Here is an 18,887-nt window from a genome sequence, read left to right as displayed (position 1 = left end):
TAGAAATTCCAAAATCCCTCTCTGGCAAATAATGGCTGATGATTTTCTGTGCTGTTGCTGTTGTATAGTCACCCTCCTGAAAGAGGCAGCAGAACACCCAAAGGAGGTATTGTCCAGGGTGTTTTTCTTGGTTGAGATTAAGAGGCTACACTCTCCTCTGCAAACTGTTTTGATGGAGGTTGCTGATGTTGAGAATCTCAGCCAGGTTTGACCTTTTTTCTATCTGAGTCTTCCTGGGGGAGCATGCTGCTGACACCACCAAGAAATAACTCTTACTGACTATTGGGGCAGCATGGTTGCTCGCTGGTTAGTACTGCTGCCTCTCAGTGCCAGGCACCGGGGTAAATTCCACTCTCCAGCAACTGTCTGTGTGTGGAGTTTGCACATTCGCCCTGTATCTGTGTGAGTTTTCTCTAGGTGCTTTTGTTTCCTCCCACAGTCCAAAGATATGTAGTTTAGGTGGATTGGCCATGGGAAATTGCCCATAGTAATCAAGAATTTGCAGGTTCAGTGCATTAGCTTTGTAAAATGCAGGGTTACGGGGATTGGGGGGAAGGGTTGGGTCTTGTTGAGATGCTGTTCAGAGGTTTGGTGCAGGCTCAATGGGCTGAATGGCCTCTTGCCGCACTGCAGAGATTTTCTGATCAGATGGGAAGCTGTTGTCACAACAGAAATGAAAGACTCGTGTTTACATTTTGCCTTTCAGTCCCTCTCAAAATTCCAAAGTGTTTTACAGCCACTTTTGAAGTGGTATGTGGTAGATGCAGAAACAGGTTTTTTGGTGATGTTGGTTGAGGGGCAAATGTTATCCAGGATACCAGGGAGAATCCCCCTGCTCGTTTCCAAAACTTCCCACTGAATCTTTTTCATCCACGCGAGAGAGCAGGTAGGGTAGTCTTTAATTCTGCATTGATAGATGCTGGTGTCAATAATGTAGCTCCTGGAGTACTGCACTGGAGAATCAGCATCTGCTCCTCTGCTGAAATCTCAACCTGTAACCTTCTGATTCAGAGGCAAGTGTATCATGGCTGACGCTTGGCTGAGACATTATCCCTTCCATGTTAATGCGTGCCTTTAATCAATCAGCTTTGACACTGTATGATATAGACATGACTGTGCTGGCTCAATGGAGTAAGACTTAATTATGAGAAGGTAAGACGGTTTCACTAGATTGTAGCACCTTGGAACTTGTTAGTAAATCTGTCCTCTCCCCTTCTCGTCAAGTCTCCCAAACCTTCTTATGGTTCAAATCGTGGAAAAACCATAGGCCCAAAATGCAAGTTACGTCTGTGGATGTATGTTAATATGGTGCGATGTAGTAACACTGGGATGGAACTGTATGACATAAACAGCACTATAGACCTGCCAGGTGGAAATGCCTCTTTCTTTGGAACGTAACATTGTTCCTGAAGTAGTTAAGCTTGTCGGTTTTTTGTGCTCTTTTTGCAGCCTGACTTTGTGGGAATTATCTGTACACGGCTGTCTCCAAAGAAGATCATTGAGAAGTGGGTAGATTTTGCTCGGTGAGTCCTGCCCAGTGTGATGTTAGTCATTTGAAGTTGGAAAGAGTAGAGGGCATGCTGTGACACTTCCAAAGATGAGTCATATTTGCCTTAAAACATTGGCACATGCTCCCCACAGATGATGCCAAAGCCACTGCGCTCCTTCAGCACTTTTTTTAATATTTCAAATCTGTGGTATTTAGACTGAGTTTATTTTTAAAGTTTGTTTTTTTTTCCGTGGCAACTATATGAGTCTTATCCAGGAGGCCCTGGTCTTTGTGATTTTTTTTAAGTAATTGCATTATCAGTATTGTCTGGAAGTGGATGGGTCATGCTAATCAGCTGAAGATGGAAAAGTATGGACTCCGTTTGATTGCGAGCTGGTTTTTCTGCTATGTCAAGGGCAGGGGAAAAGCTGACATTCCTGTCATTGCTGTTTGCGTGATGCAGTGCTTGTTTAAAACTAAATGTACAGTAGCCTTCTCCATTTGGCCAGAAACACGTAATCCCAGATGAAACATTTTCTTTGTCTTTAGTTTTTTCATTGTCTCATTCTTTTTACTCTTACTGTGCCCCCATCTCCTAATTCGGTGAATAATAGATGTTAAAACAGTGCAGTACCTACAGTTGTCAATGTGACTAGTTTCTGACGTTACCTACTTAAGAGCAAAGATAGGGAGGGGAATTGTACAAAAATCAGTCTGCTCAACTGGAGAGACCTGGGAATAGGCTCATATACGGAGCCTAAATCAGGTGAGTAGCCGACTGGATGTGGGTTGGCTGAGAGGGGGAGAGAACACTTTTTAGGATATAACCCAGTGCCATTTCTGGTTCTTTCGCTACAGATTTTGTCTGTATTGAAACACAAGCCAATGAGAGATCTGTTTGGTGAAAAAAGTGACTTTTTCTTACAATTTTTTTTTGTTTTGAAAAAGCATTGTTTTAATTAATAGTCATTTAAAAACATATTTTCTGTGGCAAATGATTTTGGTTCTATTAGCAGTGACCATGCCTTAGCTTTGTTCAAGTGGTGACTTGTAGAGGAGCCCAGTTAATGAGTTATTGGAGACCTGCTCACTTAATGGTGTTACTGTAGCCAATCCCATTCTCATCTCCACCTAAATCTTCTGGAAGACATCGCTAGGTGGTGATTTTTATTTTGTTTAGGTTATCTTCCGAAACATGCTTTTTTTCTTCCTTTTTCCCCTTTTGGGGAGATGGTGGAAACACTTCAGGGCTGATTGTCATGGACCTTCCTTCTGACTCACCACCAAGTCCTGACGTGGGACCTGAACCTGGACCTTCTGGCTCCAGTGGTAAATGCTACCATTGCACCACAAGGTCTCCTACCGGGTAGCGATGAGAAGTGGCTGTCCGTGGTCATTTCTTTCCTTTTGTAATTGTTGCAGGAACACTGAAGGCAGTGCTGAGATTCAGTTGCTCAAATGGTGCTCGACTGAAGCCACCCTTCCTGGTCTTTGTATAACACCTTTTTGTTTTGTGTCTTCATGGCATTAGAATTACTTCACGTTGAATGAACTACTTTTTAAGTGACCTCTTGTCCTGTGGGCAGTCTAAGCAGCCAGTTTGAGTACAGTGAGATTTTCCGAACAGTGTTGAGGTGACTGACCAGTTAATGCTGTTTGTTTGATTGACTCATGTTGACCAAAACACGGGAGAACTTTTTGATCCCTTTGCAACGAGCAGAAACTCTTTTAAACCTTTTGATTGTCCATTTCAGCTTGCTGTTAGCTCCCTCCGGAGCGCTCGACACACAAACGGCAGCTCATTCTGCTACTGTGGGGCTCTAAGTTGTGTCAAATCACATGACCACCTGTCACACCTTAGAACATCATGCCATCTAATTTACACACTTGACGGCTCTGTCATCTTAATATGTAAGATGCCCTCGCATCAAAAATAGTCCAATATAGTAGGAGGCCATTAGCCCAATGAGTTTATACCTGGTGTACTTCATTCTCTGCTTATTTCCCATATCCCTGTGTTTTCTTTATTCTCTTGTGGGATTTCAGTGTTGCTGGCAAGATCAGCATTTGTTGTCCATTCTTAATTGCCCTGGAACTGAGTGGTTTTCCAGGCCATTCCTTACTTGGTTAAGGGTTAACCATGTTGCTGTGAATTTGAAGTTGCCGCGAAGACCAGGTAAGCATGGCAGATTCCATTTGCTGATGTGCGGTAGTGAATTGATCATGATTCATGGTTTTGTGGTTTCCGTTACCAAGGCTACCTTTCATTTCCTGATGTTGCTGATTGAATTTAAATCCCACCACCATCCAGAGCGTTGGCTTGACCTCTGGGTTACTAGTTCAGTGACATTAACGCTTCACACCACCATCCCTACAGGATTGTTTTTCTTCAACTGTTTATTATATTCTCCTTTTTTGACAGCACTTAGAAGGGATTTGATAAAAAGTATTTTGAACTAAGAATTTAGATGGAGTGAGTGGTATCTCAGGGATTAGGAAACAGAAGGAAAGAATGAAGATAATGAATAAAACAACTAGGATCAACAATCTGCCTTAACTATTAATTCTGTATCTATCAATTTATCCAAATCCTAAGATTTCACTTCGTAAACACAAAATAGTTCTTCAAATTGTTGATCCTAGTTGTTTTATTCATTATCTTCATTCTTTCCCTCTGTTTACTAATCCCTGAGATACCAATCACTCCATCTAAATTCTTAGTTCAAAATACTTTCTCCTCCCAAACCTGTTCTGTGTTATCTTGTCAGGCTGCCGAGCAGAGGCGAGGTAGTTGGGGTAGAAGTGAATTATATTCTAAGAAATGAGATGGTTGGTCATGTTAAACACCCACCTGCTGCTCCTAGTGGGAGGCAATAGACTCTCCTTGATGGGTCAGCATGTTTGATGCTGTTATAGAGCCATACAGTATGGGAGCTGACCCTTTGGTCCAGCTAGTCTGCTCCTGGCCCATATCCCTGCAAACCCTTCCTGGCCATGTACTTATCTAAATGTATTTTTAAACAGTGTAATTGTACCCACATCCGCCGTTTCCTAAGGAAGTTCATGCCACATACAAAACACCCTCCTGAGTAAAACAAAAAAAATTAAAATTGCCTTTCATCGTCTTTTTTTAAATCTCTCTCCTTTCACCTTAAAAATATACCCCCTAGTCTTGAAATCCCCCATCTTAGGGAAAAGACAACTGCCATCTCCCCTTCCCCCACCGCATTCCAAAACCAGCCCAGTTCATCCCCTCCCCCCACTGCACCACACAACCAGCCCAGCTCTTCCCCTCCACCCACTGCATCCCAAAACCAGTCCAACCTGTCTCTGCCTCCCTAACCTGTTCTTCCTCTCACCCATCCCTTCCTCCCACCCCAAGCCGCACCTCCATCTCCTACCTACTAACCTCATCCCACCTCTTTGACCTGTCCATCTTCCCTGGACTGACCTATCCCCTCCCTACCTCCCCACCTATACTCTCCTCTCCACCTATCTTCTTTTCCCTCCATCTTCGATCCGCCTCCCCCTCTCCCTATTTATTCCAGAACCCTCACCCCATCCCCCTCTCTGATGAAGGGTCTCGGCCCAAAACGTCAGCTTTTGTGCTCCTGAGATGCTGCTTGGCCTGCTGTGTTCATCCAGCCTCACATTTCATTATCTTGGATTCTCCAGCATCTGCAGTTCCCATTATCACTGCCATTAACTCTTATCTATTCCCCTCATTATTTTATAAACTTCTGTAGAACTGCCTGTCAACCTCCTAAGCTCTAACAGAAGAAGTGACTGCCTGTTAGGTCTGTCTTTGTAACTCAAGCCTTCTGCACCCGGCAACATCCTGGCAAATCTCTTCTGAACCCTCTGTAGCTTCGTCTTCCTATAACTGGTGACCAGAACTAGGTCCCAACTTCTTCAGTCTACCCTCATCACTGAAGTTTGTCATCCCTTGAACCATCCTTGTCAACTGCTCTGCACTCTCTCTCCAATGTATTTGCGTCCTTCCTATAATGTGGCACCTAGAGTATACAGTACTCCAGCTGAGGTCTAACAGGTGTCTGAAGCAAGTTCAGTATCGCCTCCTGCCTCTAGGCCGATCCTTCCAGTGCAATGCTGAGAGTGCTCCATTGCCGATGGTGCTGCCTTTTGGAAGAGAACTTAGAGGCCCAGCCTGCCACCTTAAGTGAGTGTAAAAGATCCCACGGCATTTTTTGTGAAGTAGTGCTGAGGAATTCTCATTGTTGTCCTCAGGCATTTTTAGAATTGAAAAAGCACAGTCAATTTGGTCCATGTTATAGCTTTGTACACTATTATTAAGCAACCCTTTCCAAAAAAAAGTTAGTTCCACTCCCCTGCTTTATCCCTGTATAGCCCTGTGACTTTTTTCCTTTGGAAAGTAAGTATTAAATTCCCTGGATTGAATCTGTTCCCACAGCCCTTTCAGACAGTGCATTCTATAACATTGTAATATTTGTCCTCAGTGCCACTTAGTTCTGCTAATGACCTTCAATTTGGTGACTTGGGTTTTAACCATTTTTAGCCATTGGAAACCGTTTCACCCTTACAGCTCTAAATCCGACACATTCACAAACCCAGCAAACAATTAACCCCGAACCAACACCACCGAAATGTCGTTCAGCTGTTGTCCACTTCTTATAATGGAAGATTCCTGTCTTTAAGTGGATTGCCATGTTTCCTACACTGGCTACTTTTTTTCTTTTGAAAATAATAAGTACCAGAATATCTGTGAAATACCTTGGAAGCTCCTGAGGTCGCACGAGACACTTCACAATTGCAAGGCTGTATGTTCTCCGAAAGGTTGCAGCTAATAGGAGTGCTGTGCAGAGATTCACTGGGGAATGGGCAATCGGTACTGTTAACATACACCTAATAGCTTTGCAGTCACTTGCACGGGTACCAGGTTTTTGCTTCAATTTTTAAACTCCTAGTTAAATTCTGTGTGGTTTTTTTTCTATTTTCTACTCCTTCGTGACATGCACATTGCTGATAAAGCCAAATATATTGTTGCCTATTTCTGCTGCCCAGAATTAGGTGGTGAGTTGGTCCACAGCTATTCAGACAAAAAAAAACAGGTGTAGGTAGGTTGACTATGCTGGATAGGAAGGGAGCTCCAGAATTTTGACCCATCGGTAGTGAAGGAATGGCAACATAGTTCCAAGTCAATATGGGTTGGGGAGAAGCTTGAAGATGGTGCTCTTCCATTTGATTTGCTGCCCCTGTCTTTCAAGGAGGCAGAGGTCACAGGTTTGGAAGGTGCTGTTGGAGGAGCCATGGTGAACTTGTAGATGGTGCCCCTGTGCATCAGTGGTAAAGGAAGCGACTATTGAAGAGGGTGTCAGCCAAGCAGGCTACTTTGTCCTGGATGGTGTTGAACTTCTCGTGTTGTTGGAGCTACACCCATTTAGGCAAGTGGGGAGTATTCTGTCACCCTCCTGACTTGTGGCTTGTAGATGATAGACAGGCTGTGGGGAGTCAGTAGATGAATTGCTGCAGTATTCGTAGCTTCTAATCCACTCTTCGGCACTATATTTATATATGGATAGTCCAGTTTCTAGTCACTGATAATTTCCAGAATGTTGATTTTTGTGGGGGTACAGTTGACTTTAACAATGAGGAATGCAGCTGGAAATATTTCTTGTCCCTGTGACCTGAAATTTAAATTCCCTTGAAGTGTAAAGGAACAACTTAGAAATGGGCTGAGGATATTTGAATGTGGATTGCTTTACTGTAAGTGCAGAGATTTATTTCCAGCGCGCTAGAGAGAAAAGGCTTGTATTTATTTAGTGTGTTTATTACGTGTCTCAAATATTGACAAGTGTTTTGTGAACCATGACAGTTCATTGAACTGTTCTTAAATGGCAAACACAGCAACCAGTGGTGAACCACTCACACCTCCTTTTTGTGTGGCTTCAGCAGAATCCTTGCCTGCGTGAGTAAGGCCATTGGACCTTTCATGACCGTTAACCTAATGAGGATTGTTCAGGAAAGAAGAACCAGATAAAAAGCTAAAGTACAAAAAAAGTCAGAATGCTGACTGTGAGATTGAGAGTGGTTAGAAATTGGATTGGAGCAGCTGGTGTTGATATATAGTCAGTGGACCAGCTGTATTTCTCCTGTGCTGATGTTAAAGGTTGATACAAGTCATGGATTGCATTGGATTCTAGAACATTTAAATAGAGAATTCTGTAATGTACTTTTGATTAAGAAATGGTGACCACCTCATCAAGTGACATTAATTTGATGTGATGAATTCGATGACTAGCTTAGACATGGTCTGAACGTTGGCACGCTGTCTTTGTCTTCTGACGTCCATTTTATTTGCAGTTAAAGCTGCAGGCAACTTTTCCTTCTGGGTGTGGAGTTGAAATTTCAAGTCATTCGAAGGATACCCAAGTTTACGGTATCCTTCACCGCTGCCCTGTCCGCTTTTTTGTCAACATATCTGAGAATTTAGAAGAGATTTCTCATAGAATGAGAGTGTCATTGGCAAATCAGCGTTTTGCTTTGTCCATCCCTATGTAATGAGTGATTAAAGAGCCCTTGGAACTGGCCGGCTAAGAGTCCTCCACGTTGCTGGGGTTTGTAGTCATGTGGAGGCCTGCCTCGGTAAGGACTCAAATATCCATCCCTGAAGGGTTTTAGTGGGCCTGACAATTTATTTTTTTTGTTTGAAAAAATTCAGTGCTGGTTTTGTAAGACTGTCAGTTCTAGCTACAAATTAAAAATTGAATTTAATTTCTGCCATTTGCTGTGGTTACATTATTATCCTGGGCTTCTGGATTAATAGTGCTGTGTTGTTGTTGGTACGCTATGGTTTCTCTTCTACCTCCCTAACGTGTCCTGTGCTCCTCACTGTTCCCTCTGACCAGCTGTACAGATAGCTCTTTGCAAGGTTGAGATCAACATTTGACACGATTAAAATTCATTGTGCACTTTCTGTAGCAGTGATCATTGCCTGTACTCTCCTTTTTCATACTGTCATTTCTGGATGATACAGGTGAGCATTTTCTATTCATAGAATCACTACACTGTGGAATCAGGCCATTCAGCCCATTGAGTCCACACCAACCTCCAAAGAGCATCCTGCCCAAATCCCCTACCTTATCCCTACCCGCCGAGCCTGCACATTGCTGGACACTATGGGGCAATTTAGCATGGCCAGTCCACCTAAACTGCACATCTTTGAACTGAGGGAGGAAACTGGAGCCCCTGGAGTAAAACCCACACAGACACAGGGAGAATGTGCAAACTTCACACAGTCACCCATGTCTGGAATTGAACCCAGGTTCCTGGCAGTGTGAGACATCAGTGCTACTCACTGTGTCACTGTGCCATCCTGTGTCTTCGATGTTCTGGATGAGGACCCTCCCTGCATCTGCACCTCACTTGGGTGTGCAAGTTGAGGCTAGTTAGCAGCACTTCTCATGCTCCCACTTGCCTTCTCCATGCACCAAGTCTCTGGAAAGTTTGCTCTTTAATTGATGTTGCTGGGTGGTTATTGTGGTCTTAAGTAGCAAGGGACCAAATACTAACCTCCCATCTGGTGCTTTATAGCAGTTTCCTATGTCTTGGAATTTTTAATTTCACTCCTATTTTTATGGGTTTTTAGAAAGGTAGTTTTTGAGCACTATTTTCTATCTTTTATAGTGTTTTTTGTTGCTTGTAAAAGAAAGCAACAAGAATAAGTCAATCCTATAAATCCAATTATGTTTGAAGAAGAACTAATTTTTTAAAAAAATCTGTCTTTTGTTTTGAACTCAACTAAAATGTGCAAAAACAGACTTCAGAATGTCAGTCAGCAAGTTTTAAATGACAGCTGACAATTGTTTACGCAGAATTCTCTGGATTCTTATTAAATCCGAAGCAGCGTGTTGAGAAGTATCACCAGGAATGTCCTTGGCACTTCTGAGTTTGTACCAAGGACAGTGATCTGGTGTGTGCATTTCCTGGATGGAATGGGGGTGGGGTGAGATTTGAGGGGAGATCAGATCTGGGAGGAAGCCTGTTTGATCAAACCGCTACGAGGGTATCTGGAAAAAAAAGAGCAAATCCAGGAAGTTGTAGGTGGAAATCAATTTGAACACTGCAACATGATGAGCAAAAATTATATTAACCTCTCATCCTCTTCCACCTCTTTCAACAAACCAGATGCGTGCACAAGTAAAGACTAAAGTGAAATATGTAGGAATGCTCAGCAGGGTTCCCTTCTCCTGCCTCCTCCCTATAACCCTTGGTCTCTTTTTTTATTATAAATTTCATGCCCTTGAATATTGTTTAAAATGCAGCTTCATTAATTAGTCCTGATTGATTAAGCAGAGTTATGCAGCTTTCGGTACAACCGTATGGCAGTGATATTTTTGCTGCATTTCTTAGTGATTATTTATTGTTGTTCCTTAAGTGGTTTTAAATTGTGCAGTACCTAGATACTGCTTCGTTCTGTTTACCGGAAAAAAAAATTCAATAATTCTGCAATGTGATAGCTTTCAAGATTGTAATGGGCTGAATGGTCTAAGTTTGCTCCTGTATCTTATAGTCAGGCAGCATCTGTGGTAAAAGTTGCAGAGTTAATGCTTCTGTCACTCGGACATGAGCAGGCTGGAGTTTCATTTAAAAATGAGCATTGTCGTTTTTGTTCCCTTTCTTCCTCTAGGCGCTTGTGCGAGCATCAGTATGGAAATTCCCCACGAGTGCAGATAAATGGCCATGTGGCAGCCAGATACCCATACATCCCAATGCCCCTGGACTACATCCTGCCTGAGTTACTGAAGAATGCAATGAGGTGAGGCCTGTCTTTGCACGCAATGGAAGGTAATGATAAGAGAGTTCGGACCCTGGGGGCTGGGGATAGGGTCAGTTGAGCTAAGAGCCCCCATGCCCTAGCTGGCTGACCATAGAGAATGAGGGAAAATCCTGCCACTTGTTTTCAGCCCTCAGGCCTTGTTCCATGCTGCTTATTGGTTGCAATCATTAACTTGCTGTGATCCTGTGGTTTGTGACTTGGATTCTATTCTGCACGTCCTTGACTTCTTTAATTTCAAAAAAAGCTTCAATCATAAAATGATTTGCTTAATTACAAATGCAGTTTGGATCCATACAGTAGTATATCAAGGCAACACAAACATTGGAGTTTGACTCTATCCAACAAACCACAGGCATCTCTTTAAACATACATACCTCTTCAATTCCACTTTCTCCAGGGTAATTAGGGATAGGCAATAATTACTGTCCCAGCCAGTGACCTCCACATCTCAAAAATGAATTTTAAAACAAAAGGTTAGAGGGTGAGTTGTTGACGCACAGTCGGCTGCACTTGAGTGCCATAGATGGACTCGCATGAGTCCATCTGTGGAACCAGTCTAGAATTTTTCTTCGGAAGTGAAAGAGAAATTTTGTAAACCCCTGTTTGTTTAGGGACCAGGTTCTGTGGGATGGTTACAAAAGGCAGCCGTTCTGTCTGGGGAGCTGTAGAATTTTCCAGATCAATGGGACAGCTCAATGTTGGAGATAACATGGTGTGAAGCTGGATGAACACAGCAGGCCAAGCAGCATCAGAGGAGCAGGAAAGCTGACATTTCTGGTTGAGACCCTTCTTCAACCCAAAACGTCAACTTTCCTGCTCCTCTGATGCTGTTTGGCCTGCAGAGTTCATCCAGCTCTACTCATTGTTATCTCGGATTCTCCAGCATAGGCAGTTCCTACTATCTCTATGAATGTTGGAGATGCATCGTTTGTTTGTGTGAAGGAGGCAGGATGAGAAGTGCATTTTGTTTCTGTGAACAGCAGCAGTGGTCAGCACTGGAGAATACCATGGTGGGGATGGCGGAGGGAGGTGCAGCGCATTTCGAGGATAGCACTGGCGACATGCTGTCTGGATATTTGCAGCTGCTGTCACTGGTTAGCAGTGTTGGTGGGGGAGAAAACCAAGACTTTTTTCTTAAAAAAAATACCAAAATATGAGTCATGGAAACAGATCCTTTGGCCCAACTCATCCACACCGACCAAGTTTCCTAAACTTAACTGGTTCCGTCTGCCAGCATTTGGCCTGTATCCCTCTAAACGCTTCCTATTCACATATCCATCCAGATGCCTTTTATATATTGTAATTGTACCAGCCTCCTCCAGTTCCTGTGGCACCTCATTCCATACACGCACCACTCTGAGTGAAAAAAATTGCCCCTCAGTTCCTTTTTAAATCTTCCCCCCCCCCCCCCCACCTTAAATCTTTGCCCTCTAATTTTCAACTCCCCTAGCCTGGGGAAAACCTTGTCTATTCACCCTTTCCATGCCCCTCATGATTGTGTAAACCTCTGTAAGATCACCCCTCAGCCTCTGATGCTCCAGGGAAAATAGCCACAGCCAGTTCAGTCTGCCTTTTTGAATTTTTCTGTATCACAAAAGTTTGTAAGCGATGGAATCAATCAATAAACACACACTAAGCCCTTGGTGAGTTGCTACATCCAGGTTGTAGTCGTTTTTCATCTCTACCACCTTTTTAAAAAGAAGAATTCACAATCTGGTTGACTGTTGAAAGAGCTGTGACAGGAGTGCATGTTTGTGGCTGTGACCATCACCTTACCAGATGATAGCTCTGGAATCTCATTGTCCAGCTGGTGAACGTTTCGCTGTGGAAAGTAGCCCCACTGTTCAGAAGCAAACAGTCGTTGGGACAGTGTGAAGCAGGATCCAAAACCCTCCACCTTCCACCTGACAACTGGGAACGCTACCTTTACTCAAAGGCTGCCTCCTGTGCCTGGGTGAGGTGGTCTTAGCTGTGGGTCAGATACAACACAAACAAACAAAAGCTGGCAATGCTGCTACAAACGTCCCAGCAACTCCTACACCACCTTGGAACAACACAGGCAGTTCTCACAGTTTTAAGTGGTGGGGTTTTGTGAAGATTGGCAACGTTGACTCAAAGCTGTCTCATGTTCTGCCACGTCATGTTTGAGTGCCACCGCCCTCCCATTCTCTCTGATCTCTGCTGCCCGGAGAAATGTCAGAGCAGGCATTATTTGGAACAGTGACCCCATTTAAGAACACAATGTGAGTCCCACTTCTCTGGGAAGATCCCTCTGAAACCAGAATGATTAAAACTCCTTGATGTTGACCCTTACAGTTAGCAGTCGTGTTGTTGAGCTTTAACTTTGATTGTAAAAAGAAATATAGTTTTGAAACAATGCTTTCCAAGAATGTAAACTGATCCTGTTTATCACACAGGATACAGCTGGTGGCCAGAACCAGCTCTCACCCCTCCCAGTTCTGTACAGCGTGTACTTGGCACTGCTCTCTGACATGAAGCACTAAGCGAGGGGGTGGGGGTGGCTCTTGCCTGGCCATTATTTTTGTTTAAGCTTTACCTGCCTACACAGTAATTCATCTGAAGAGACAGTGTTAGGAGCTGTGTGGGTCTGTTATAAACTGATGACTTACTGGTTGGAAATAGTTTATCTCAGGGTCCAATTTAATTCCAACCTCTTCTTTAAAAAAAATCTATCAGGAAGCAGTTATTGAATGCTGACTATGTAGGATTCTCTGAAAGGGTTTCTAACTGTCTCCAGATTAGCTTTGACCGTCAGAACATTTTCAAATACCTAGAGCCCATGATGTCCTTCGATTCTGTTCTTTTTTGTATGTGATCCCATTTTCCTCTTGTTCTGAGCATTTCGTTGTCACTCCAGTATGATCTTTGAAACCAGGTGTGGTTCATGCATTGCCGTGCCCAAAAACTCACCCCACAGACTGTTTGTTTGTTTTTTTAATCTACCTGTTCAGGGGTGTTATTACACATCTCTGCAGCAGATATGATTTGAACACAGGCCCCCTGGCTCACAGGGAGGGACACTGGTACTGCTCTACAAAAGTCTGCCTCCCCACACCTCTGAACGTTCTTTTCTCTCACCTCATCACCAAATCACATGTCTTTCCCCCCCTCTGTCTATTAACCCCACTGCTCCATGACACTTGGTGTAAATGTTTTTATTTGCTCGCTCCCTACAATTTAAAATCTTCTGTTGGATTAGACCTATCTCAATCTGTCAAATTTCAGTTGCTATCCTCAACAAACATTAGAGAGAATGAGTGGAACATTTGCCTTGCCTTTCACTCATCACTTCAATTTTCGTACCTGTCCTATTTCACTTCCTTCATTTGTTTCCACTTCCAGCTGAGTCGTGTCTCTGTGTGTCTATTCTGCTTTTTGTTTTTTAATCTGCTGGAGTATTACCAGTCTCTCTCTCATGACATGTTTTATTCTGTCTCTTATCTGCTGGCTCTGGCCTCAGTACAAACAGCTTGTGCATGAGTAGCACTCTGTCATTTGTCCTCCTGAGGCACTGGCCCACTATCTGAATCTTTGACTCTGGGAGAAACTTGTAGCCTCCAAACTTATTCCATCAGGATTTTGCCTAATCATGTTGCCTACCTCTCCACAGAATTATTTGTAAACAGGGCTGGATCCCTAGTGTATATCTGACAAAAATATGAACTTTCCCTTTTAAAAAGGACCGGGTCTGATTTTGCTGTGTCAAGTTACAATGTACGCGGTGGAAATGGTAGGTGAACCTTTTGGTCACGTGTCAAACGTAGGCCATTCTGTTGGCACGGCTGAGCAGATGTATTGGAGCGGTTTCCCTGAATACTTGCCATTGCACTATCTGTGAAACTAAACTGCTAGTACCCCAACCATTGCTCACATTTCTTCCAGCTCCCATGAATCTGGCAACGAGTGCAATGATTAATGCAAGAGAAATGATCCTCCTTTTGGTGCCACAATACTAATTTGCAGAAATTGAATTTTCTCTGCTTCCTGCGGATTTTTAAAAAATATATCAACTCTCACTATCCAGCTGCTGTTCATTGTCAGTGATGACCTACTTTTAGATTTGGTCGCTTCCAGCGCAGACTCTTACTGCCTAACTTGGCAAGAAACCCCATTTTGTAAACATTTGCCTTCCGAGGTTTTCTCTCTTCTTGTGTCTTCACTTTATTTTTGAATGTTGTTTTTCTCCAGTTATGACATTTCCAGAGCAATTGACTTGCAGTGGGAGAGTTGCAACCTCTCAACTTTTAACTATTTTGTATTCTCTCTGTGAAAGTTTTATTTTGATTCACTTTCGTTATGTCACTGGCAGAGCCATAGAACATAGAACACTACAGTGCAGTACAGGCCCTTTGGCCCTCGATGTTGCACTGACCTGTGAAAACAAACTGAAGCCCATCTAACCTACACTATTCCATTATCATCCAAATGTTTATCCACTGACCATTTAAATGCCCTTAAACTTGGCGAGTCTACTACTGTTGCAGGCAGGGCATCACTTGCTACCAATCACTAGTTGCTCTCGAAGATGTTGAGCTGTTATCTTGAACTGCTGCAGACCATCTGATGTAGAGACACCCATAGTGCTGTTATGAAAGGAGCTGCAAGGTTTTGACCCAGTACTTTTCCAAGTCAGGATGGTGTACAAAGCTGTACGATACACCAAAATGGGTGGTACAGTGAAGATGATTATCGAAGAGTGCAACAAGATGTTTGATCAACAATGGCAGTGGGCCTAGGAATGGCAGATGCAGTTTAATTTAGATACATGTGAGATGACGCATTTTGAGAAGACAACCAGGGCAAGGACATACCCCACCAGGGCCTGACCATTAGCTGTGTGTGTCAAATAGAGAGACCTAGGGATTCAGGTCCGTAGTTCCTTGAAAGTGGCGTCACAGGTAGACAAAGTGGTGAAGAAGGCATTTTGGTACACTTGCCTTTATCGGTCAGACCATTCAGTATAGGAGTTGGGACAATCCTATTCTGGCTCTACAAGACATTAGTAAGACCATATTTGGAGTACTGGTGGATGCCTTAAACTGGAAAGGTCCAAAAGTGATTTCCAGGGATGTTACTAAGACTGGAAGGTTTGCGTTATAAGGAGAGGCTGTATAGGCTGGGACTTTTCCCTGGAGTTTCGGAGGCTGAGAGCTGACCTTATAGAGTATTTTTATTTTAAAAAAATCATGAGGAGCATAGATAAGGTGAATAGCCAAGGTCTTTTCCCAGGGTAGAGGAGTCCAGAGCTGGAGGGTATAGGTTTAAGGTGAGAAGGGAAAGATTGAAAAGGGACCTGAGGGGCAACTCTTTCATGCAGAGGGTGGTGCGTGTTTGGAACCAGAGGAATTGGTTAGAGTTGGGCACAATCGCAGCATTTAAAAGACATTTGGATAGGTGCATGGGTGGGATAGATTTAGAGTTATAGGCCTAACACCGACAAATGGGACAAGTTCAGTTTTGGAAACCTGATCAGCCTGGACGAGATGTGCCAAAGGGCCTGCTTCCATGCTGTATGACATTCTATAAATATATAATTGTCTGACAGCTATTGTGCAGATTATGTAAAAGGTCATGTGTGTGTATACATTTATATCATGTATTCTGACATTGACTTTAGATCATGGTTACGTGATAGAATTTCAGCACAGAAAATGGTCCAATGGCTTCCCAGTGTTTGTCCTTCACATGAGACTCCTTTTTTTACCTTATTCCATATCTTGTCTGTGCCTGTCTATCCCTCACTCCCCCTCTCCTTGTCCCACCCCCATGCACACACTCTCTGGCACAAAAAATGGTCCTATGACCTACCAGTGTTTATCCTTCACATGAGCCTCCTCTTACGTTTCTTTATATCGCCCTTTCTTTCCCCACCCCACCCCTCTCTTCTTAGCTACCTTCCTCATAAACATTTGGTTTTCACATTGACCACTCCATGTTGCCTTGGGCTGCACATTCTCACACCTGAGTAATGAAATTTCTGATCTTCAGACATTGGGTCCAAACTCTAGAATTCCTTCCTGGGCCTCTTAGGCCCTTCTATCTACCTTTCTTTCTTTCTTCCTTTCTAATATGTGCCTTAAAACAAGCAACTTTTCCAGACCTTGGGTCTCCTGAAGTTTCTTTTGCCGTCAGATGTATTTCTTAATATTCAGTTTTAGATTTTAATCCTGTTGTGAAGCATCTCAGAATCATTTTTTTTATTGCGTTTTAAAACCATTTTCATTCATGTAACAACTTTGTTAAATTCCTTATCGCTGGACTGTTAATCCAGAGACCTCGGTAATGTTCTGGGGACCTGGGTTCCAATTCCACCTCAGCAGATGATGGAATTTTGAATTCAGTACAATATCTGGAATTAAGAATCTAATGATGACCATGAATCCATCATCAGTTGTCGGAAAAACCCACCTGGTTCACTATTGTCCTTTTAAGGAGGGAAACTATCATCCTTACCTGGTCTGGCCTGCATGTGACTCTGGACCCCCAGCAATGTGGCTGACTGTTAACCGCCCTGTGGGCAGTTATGAATGGGCAATAAATGCTGCCTGACCAGTGATGCCCTCATCCCATGAATGAATAAAGAAAAGGAAGTGACTGTACACTTAGGACCAATATTTTTCAACTCCGAAGTAGAACCATGTTCTTTAAGTCTACCCTTGCCTTTCTCAAGAAAACTGACTTGAGGTAACGTAACACTTGTAACTGTCTGGACAAACTAAACAATTGTACCTTCAGTTTGGTCCCATCTTTGCCAATTGTTTTTGTAATATGGTGATTAGAAATGTGTGCTGGTGCCTGGTTCCCTCTGCCAGATACCTCTCGTTAGAACAATGAATTTGAATCCTTACTGTGTCGTTCTGAATCCATTTGTTTTAGAATGAAGTTGTTCATGCCAAATACAACTGGATGAATGTGTAAGTGCTGTTCAGTATGTATTCTGCTTTATCTCATGGGATTTGTTTGTTTGATTGTTTGTTTGTTTTTCTCTCTCCTTTCATAGAGCTACGATGGAGAGTCACCTTGACACACCATACAATGTCCCTGACATCGTGGTCACCATCGCCAACAATGATATTGATTTCATTATCAGGTAAATCAATATTTTCTTTCCCCCCAAGGTATTTCTACTTTTGCCTATTTCGAGTTGATGGCCTCCTCCCCTAACGTGGAATTTTATTATTTTTTTTGTTTGAAATGTTGTTATTCTTGTGTGAACTATGCACTTTGGTAATTACTCTTGGCCCCAGTTACTGTGGATAACTATGGGGAAACTGGATACCGTGATTATCTGTGCCAGCCCTTTGCTTGATCTGTGAGTGATGCTGTGTCTGACAGTCAGCTGAAAATGGGTGTTTGTTTCTAAAACTGCTGATTGCTGCTCTGAGACATGACACCTTCTCTCTCAGCTGGTATTTACCCAGTGGGAGGTTGTGACTAGCAAATGCTGGCATGTTTGCTCTCAGGCTCCTGGTACTGGGGTAGTCCTTGTCGAAGCACAGTCATTTTCTGATTGAGGGAGGCATCTAGAAGGTGGAGACTGAGCATTGACATAGCCTTGCTACCAATCCCTCTGTCTCACAGCCTACTTCCCAGATTCACGGTCAAGTGACTGGGTGTAACTCCAGCAGCTAACACCACTTCAAGTGGTGTTGCTAATGTCCATTTTAAGGAGGGAAACCTAGTCTGTCCTCCATGTGACTCCAAACTCTCAGCAACAGAGTCCACTGTTAACTGCCCCCTGAATTGGTCAAATAAGCCACTCAGTTCATGTGCATGGGGATGGACAATAAATGCTGGTCTTGCTGGTTCACATCTCGTTTAAGAATTAAAAACAAAATTGGCAAACAAAGTGTGAACACCGATTTTTAAACAGGAGGTAATACATTTTGAAAGGAAGAACAATGAGGTCACTTTTATTACTTGGCAAGTACAAGTCTAGGTGGAGTACAGCAACAAAGGCATCTGAGTACAAATACCTAAATCACACAGTTACACCACACATAAACAAGGCCATAAATTAAGAAATACAAACTCTCTAACTTAAACCTCTGTTGAAATTTGGTTATATCACATGGTGTACTGTATGCAGTTCTAGTTTATATTACATAATGTGTAAAAGACATTAGAGGTTTGCGTAGGAGATAGCAAGAGCTGCAGCTGTTGGATTCAGACTCTTCACAGTGTGAAGCTGGAGGAACACGGCAGGTCAGGCAGCAAAGGAACAGGAAATAGAGGGTTTACACCCTTCAGGTCTGGGGAGGGGGGCGGAAGGGAACTCTGAAATAAAGAGGGAAGGGGCATTAATCTGGAGGAAGGTAGGTGGGATGGTGATAGGTGGATGCAGCTAGGGGGTAGTGGGGGTTGGTCATTGGGAAGGGTGGGGCAGATAGATGGGGAAGAAGTTTTGAAATCTCCCTGCCCTGAGCCTCATGTCTTGTCCAACCCTCCCCCCCTTCTCATCCCCGACTCCCTGACCTGACACAACCAGTCCACTCCCACTCTTCCCACTGACCCAATCTCCAATACCCCCGCCTGCATCCACCTACTGCCAGCCTCTCA

The 18,887-nt window shown here is 43.3% G+C and overlaps 1 protein-coding gene across 1 annotated transcript in view; it reads left to right on the top strand.

Moving 5' to 3' along the window:
* The window catches only part of bckdk (branched chain ketoacid dehydrogenase kinase), a 57,331-nt gene that overhangs the window by 16,951 nt on the left and 21,493 nt on the right, over positions 1 to 18,887 (top strand). Inside the window, exons 7-9 of the mRNA XM_059655533.1 lie at positions 1,450 to 1,523; positions 10,158 to 10,286; positions 17,329 to 17,418. Coding sequence (XP_059511516.1) covers positions 1,450 to 1,523; positions 10,158 to 10,286; positions 17,329 to 17,418 — 293 coding nt within the window. The remainder of the gene's footprint in view (positions 1 to 1,449; positions 1,524 to 10,157; positions 10,287 to 17,328; positions 17,419 to 18,887) is intronic.

Source organism: Stegostoma tigrinum, chromosome 27 (genome assembly GCF_030684315.1).
Source record: "Stegostoma tigrinum isolate sSteTig4 chromosome 27, sSteTig4.hap1, whole genome shotgun sequence".
Taxonomy (NCBI): domain Eukaryota; kingdom Metazoa; phylum Chordata; class Chondrichthyes; order Orectolobiformes; family Stegostomatidae; genus Stegostoma; species Stegostoma tigrinum.
This window is presented reverse-complemented; position numbering and strand designations above follow the sequence as displayed.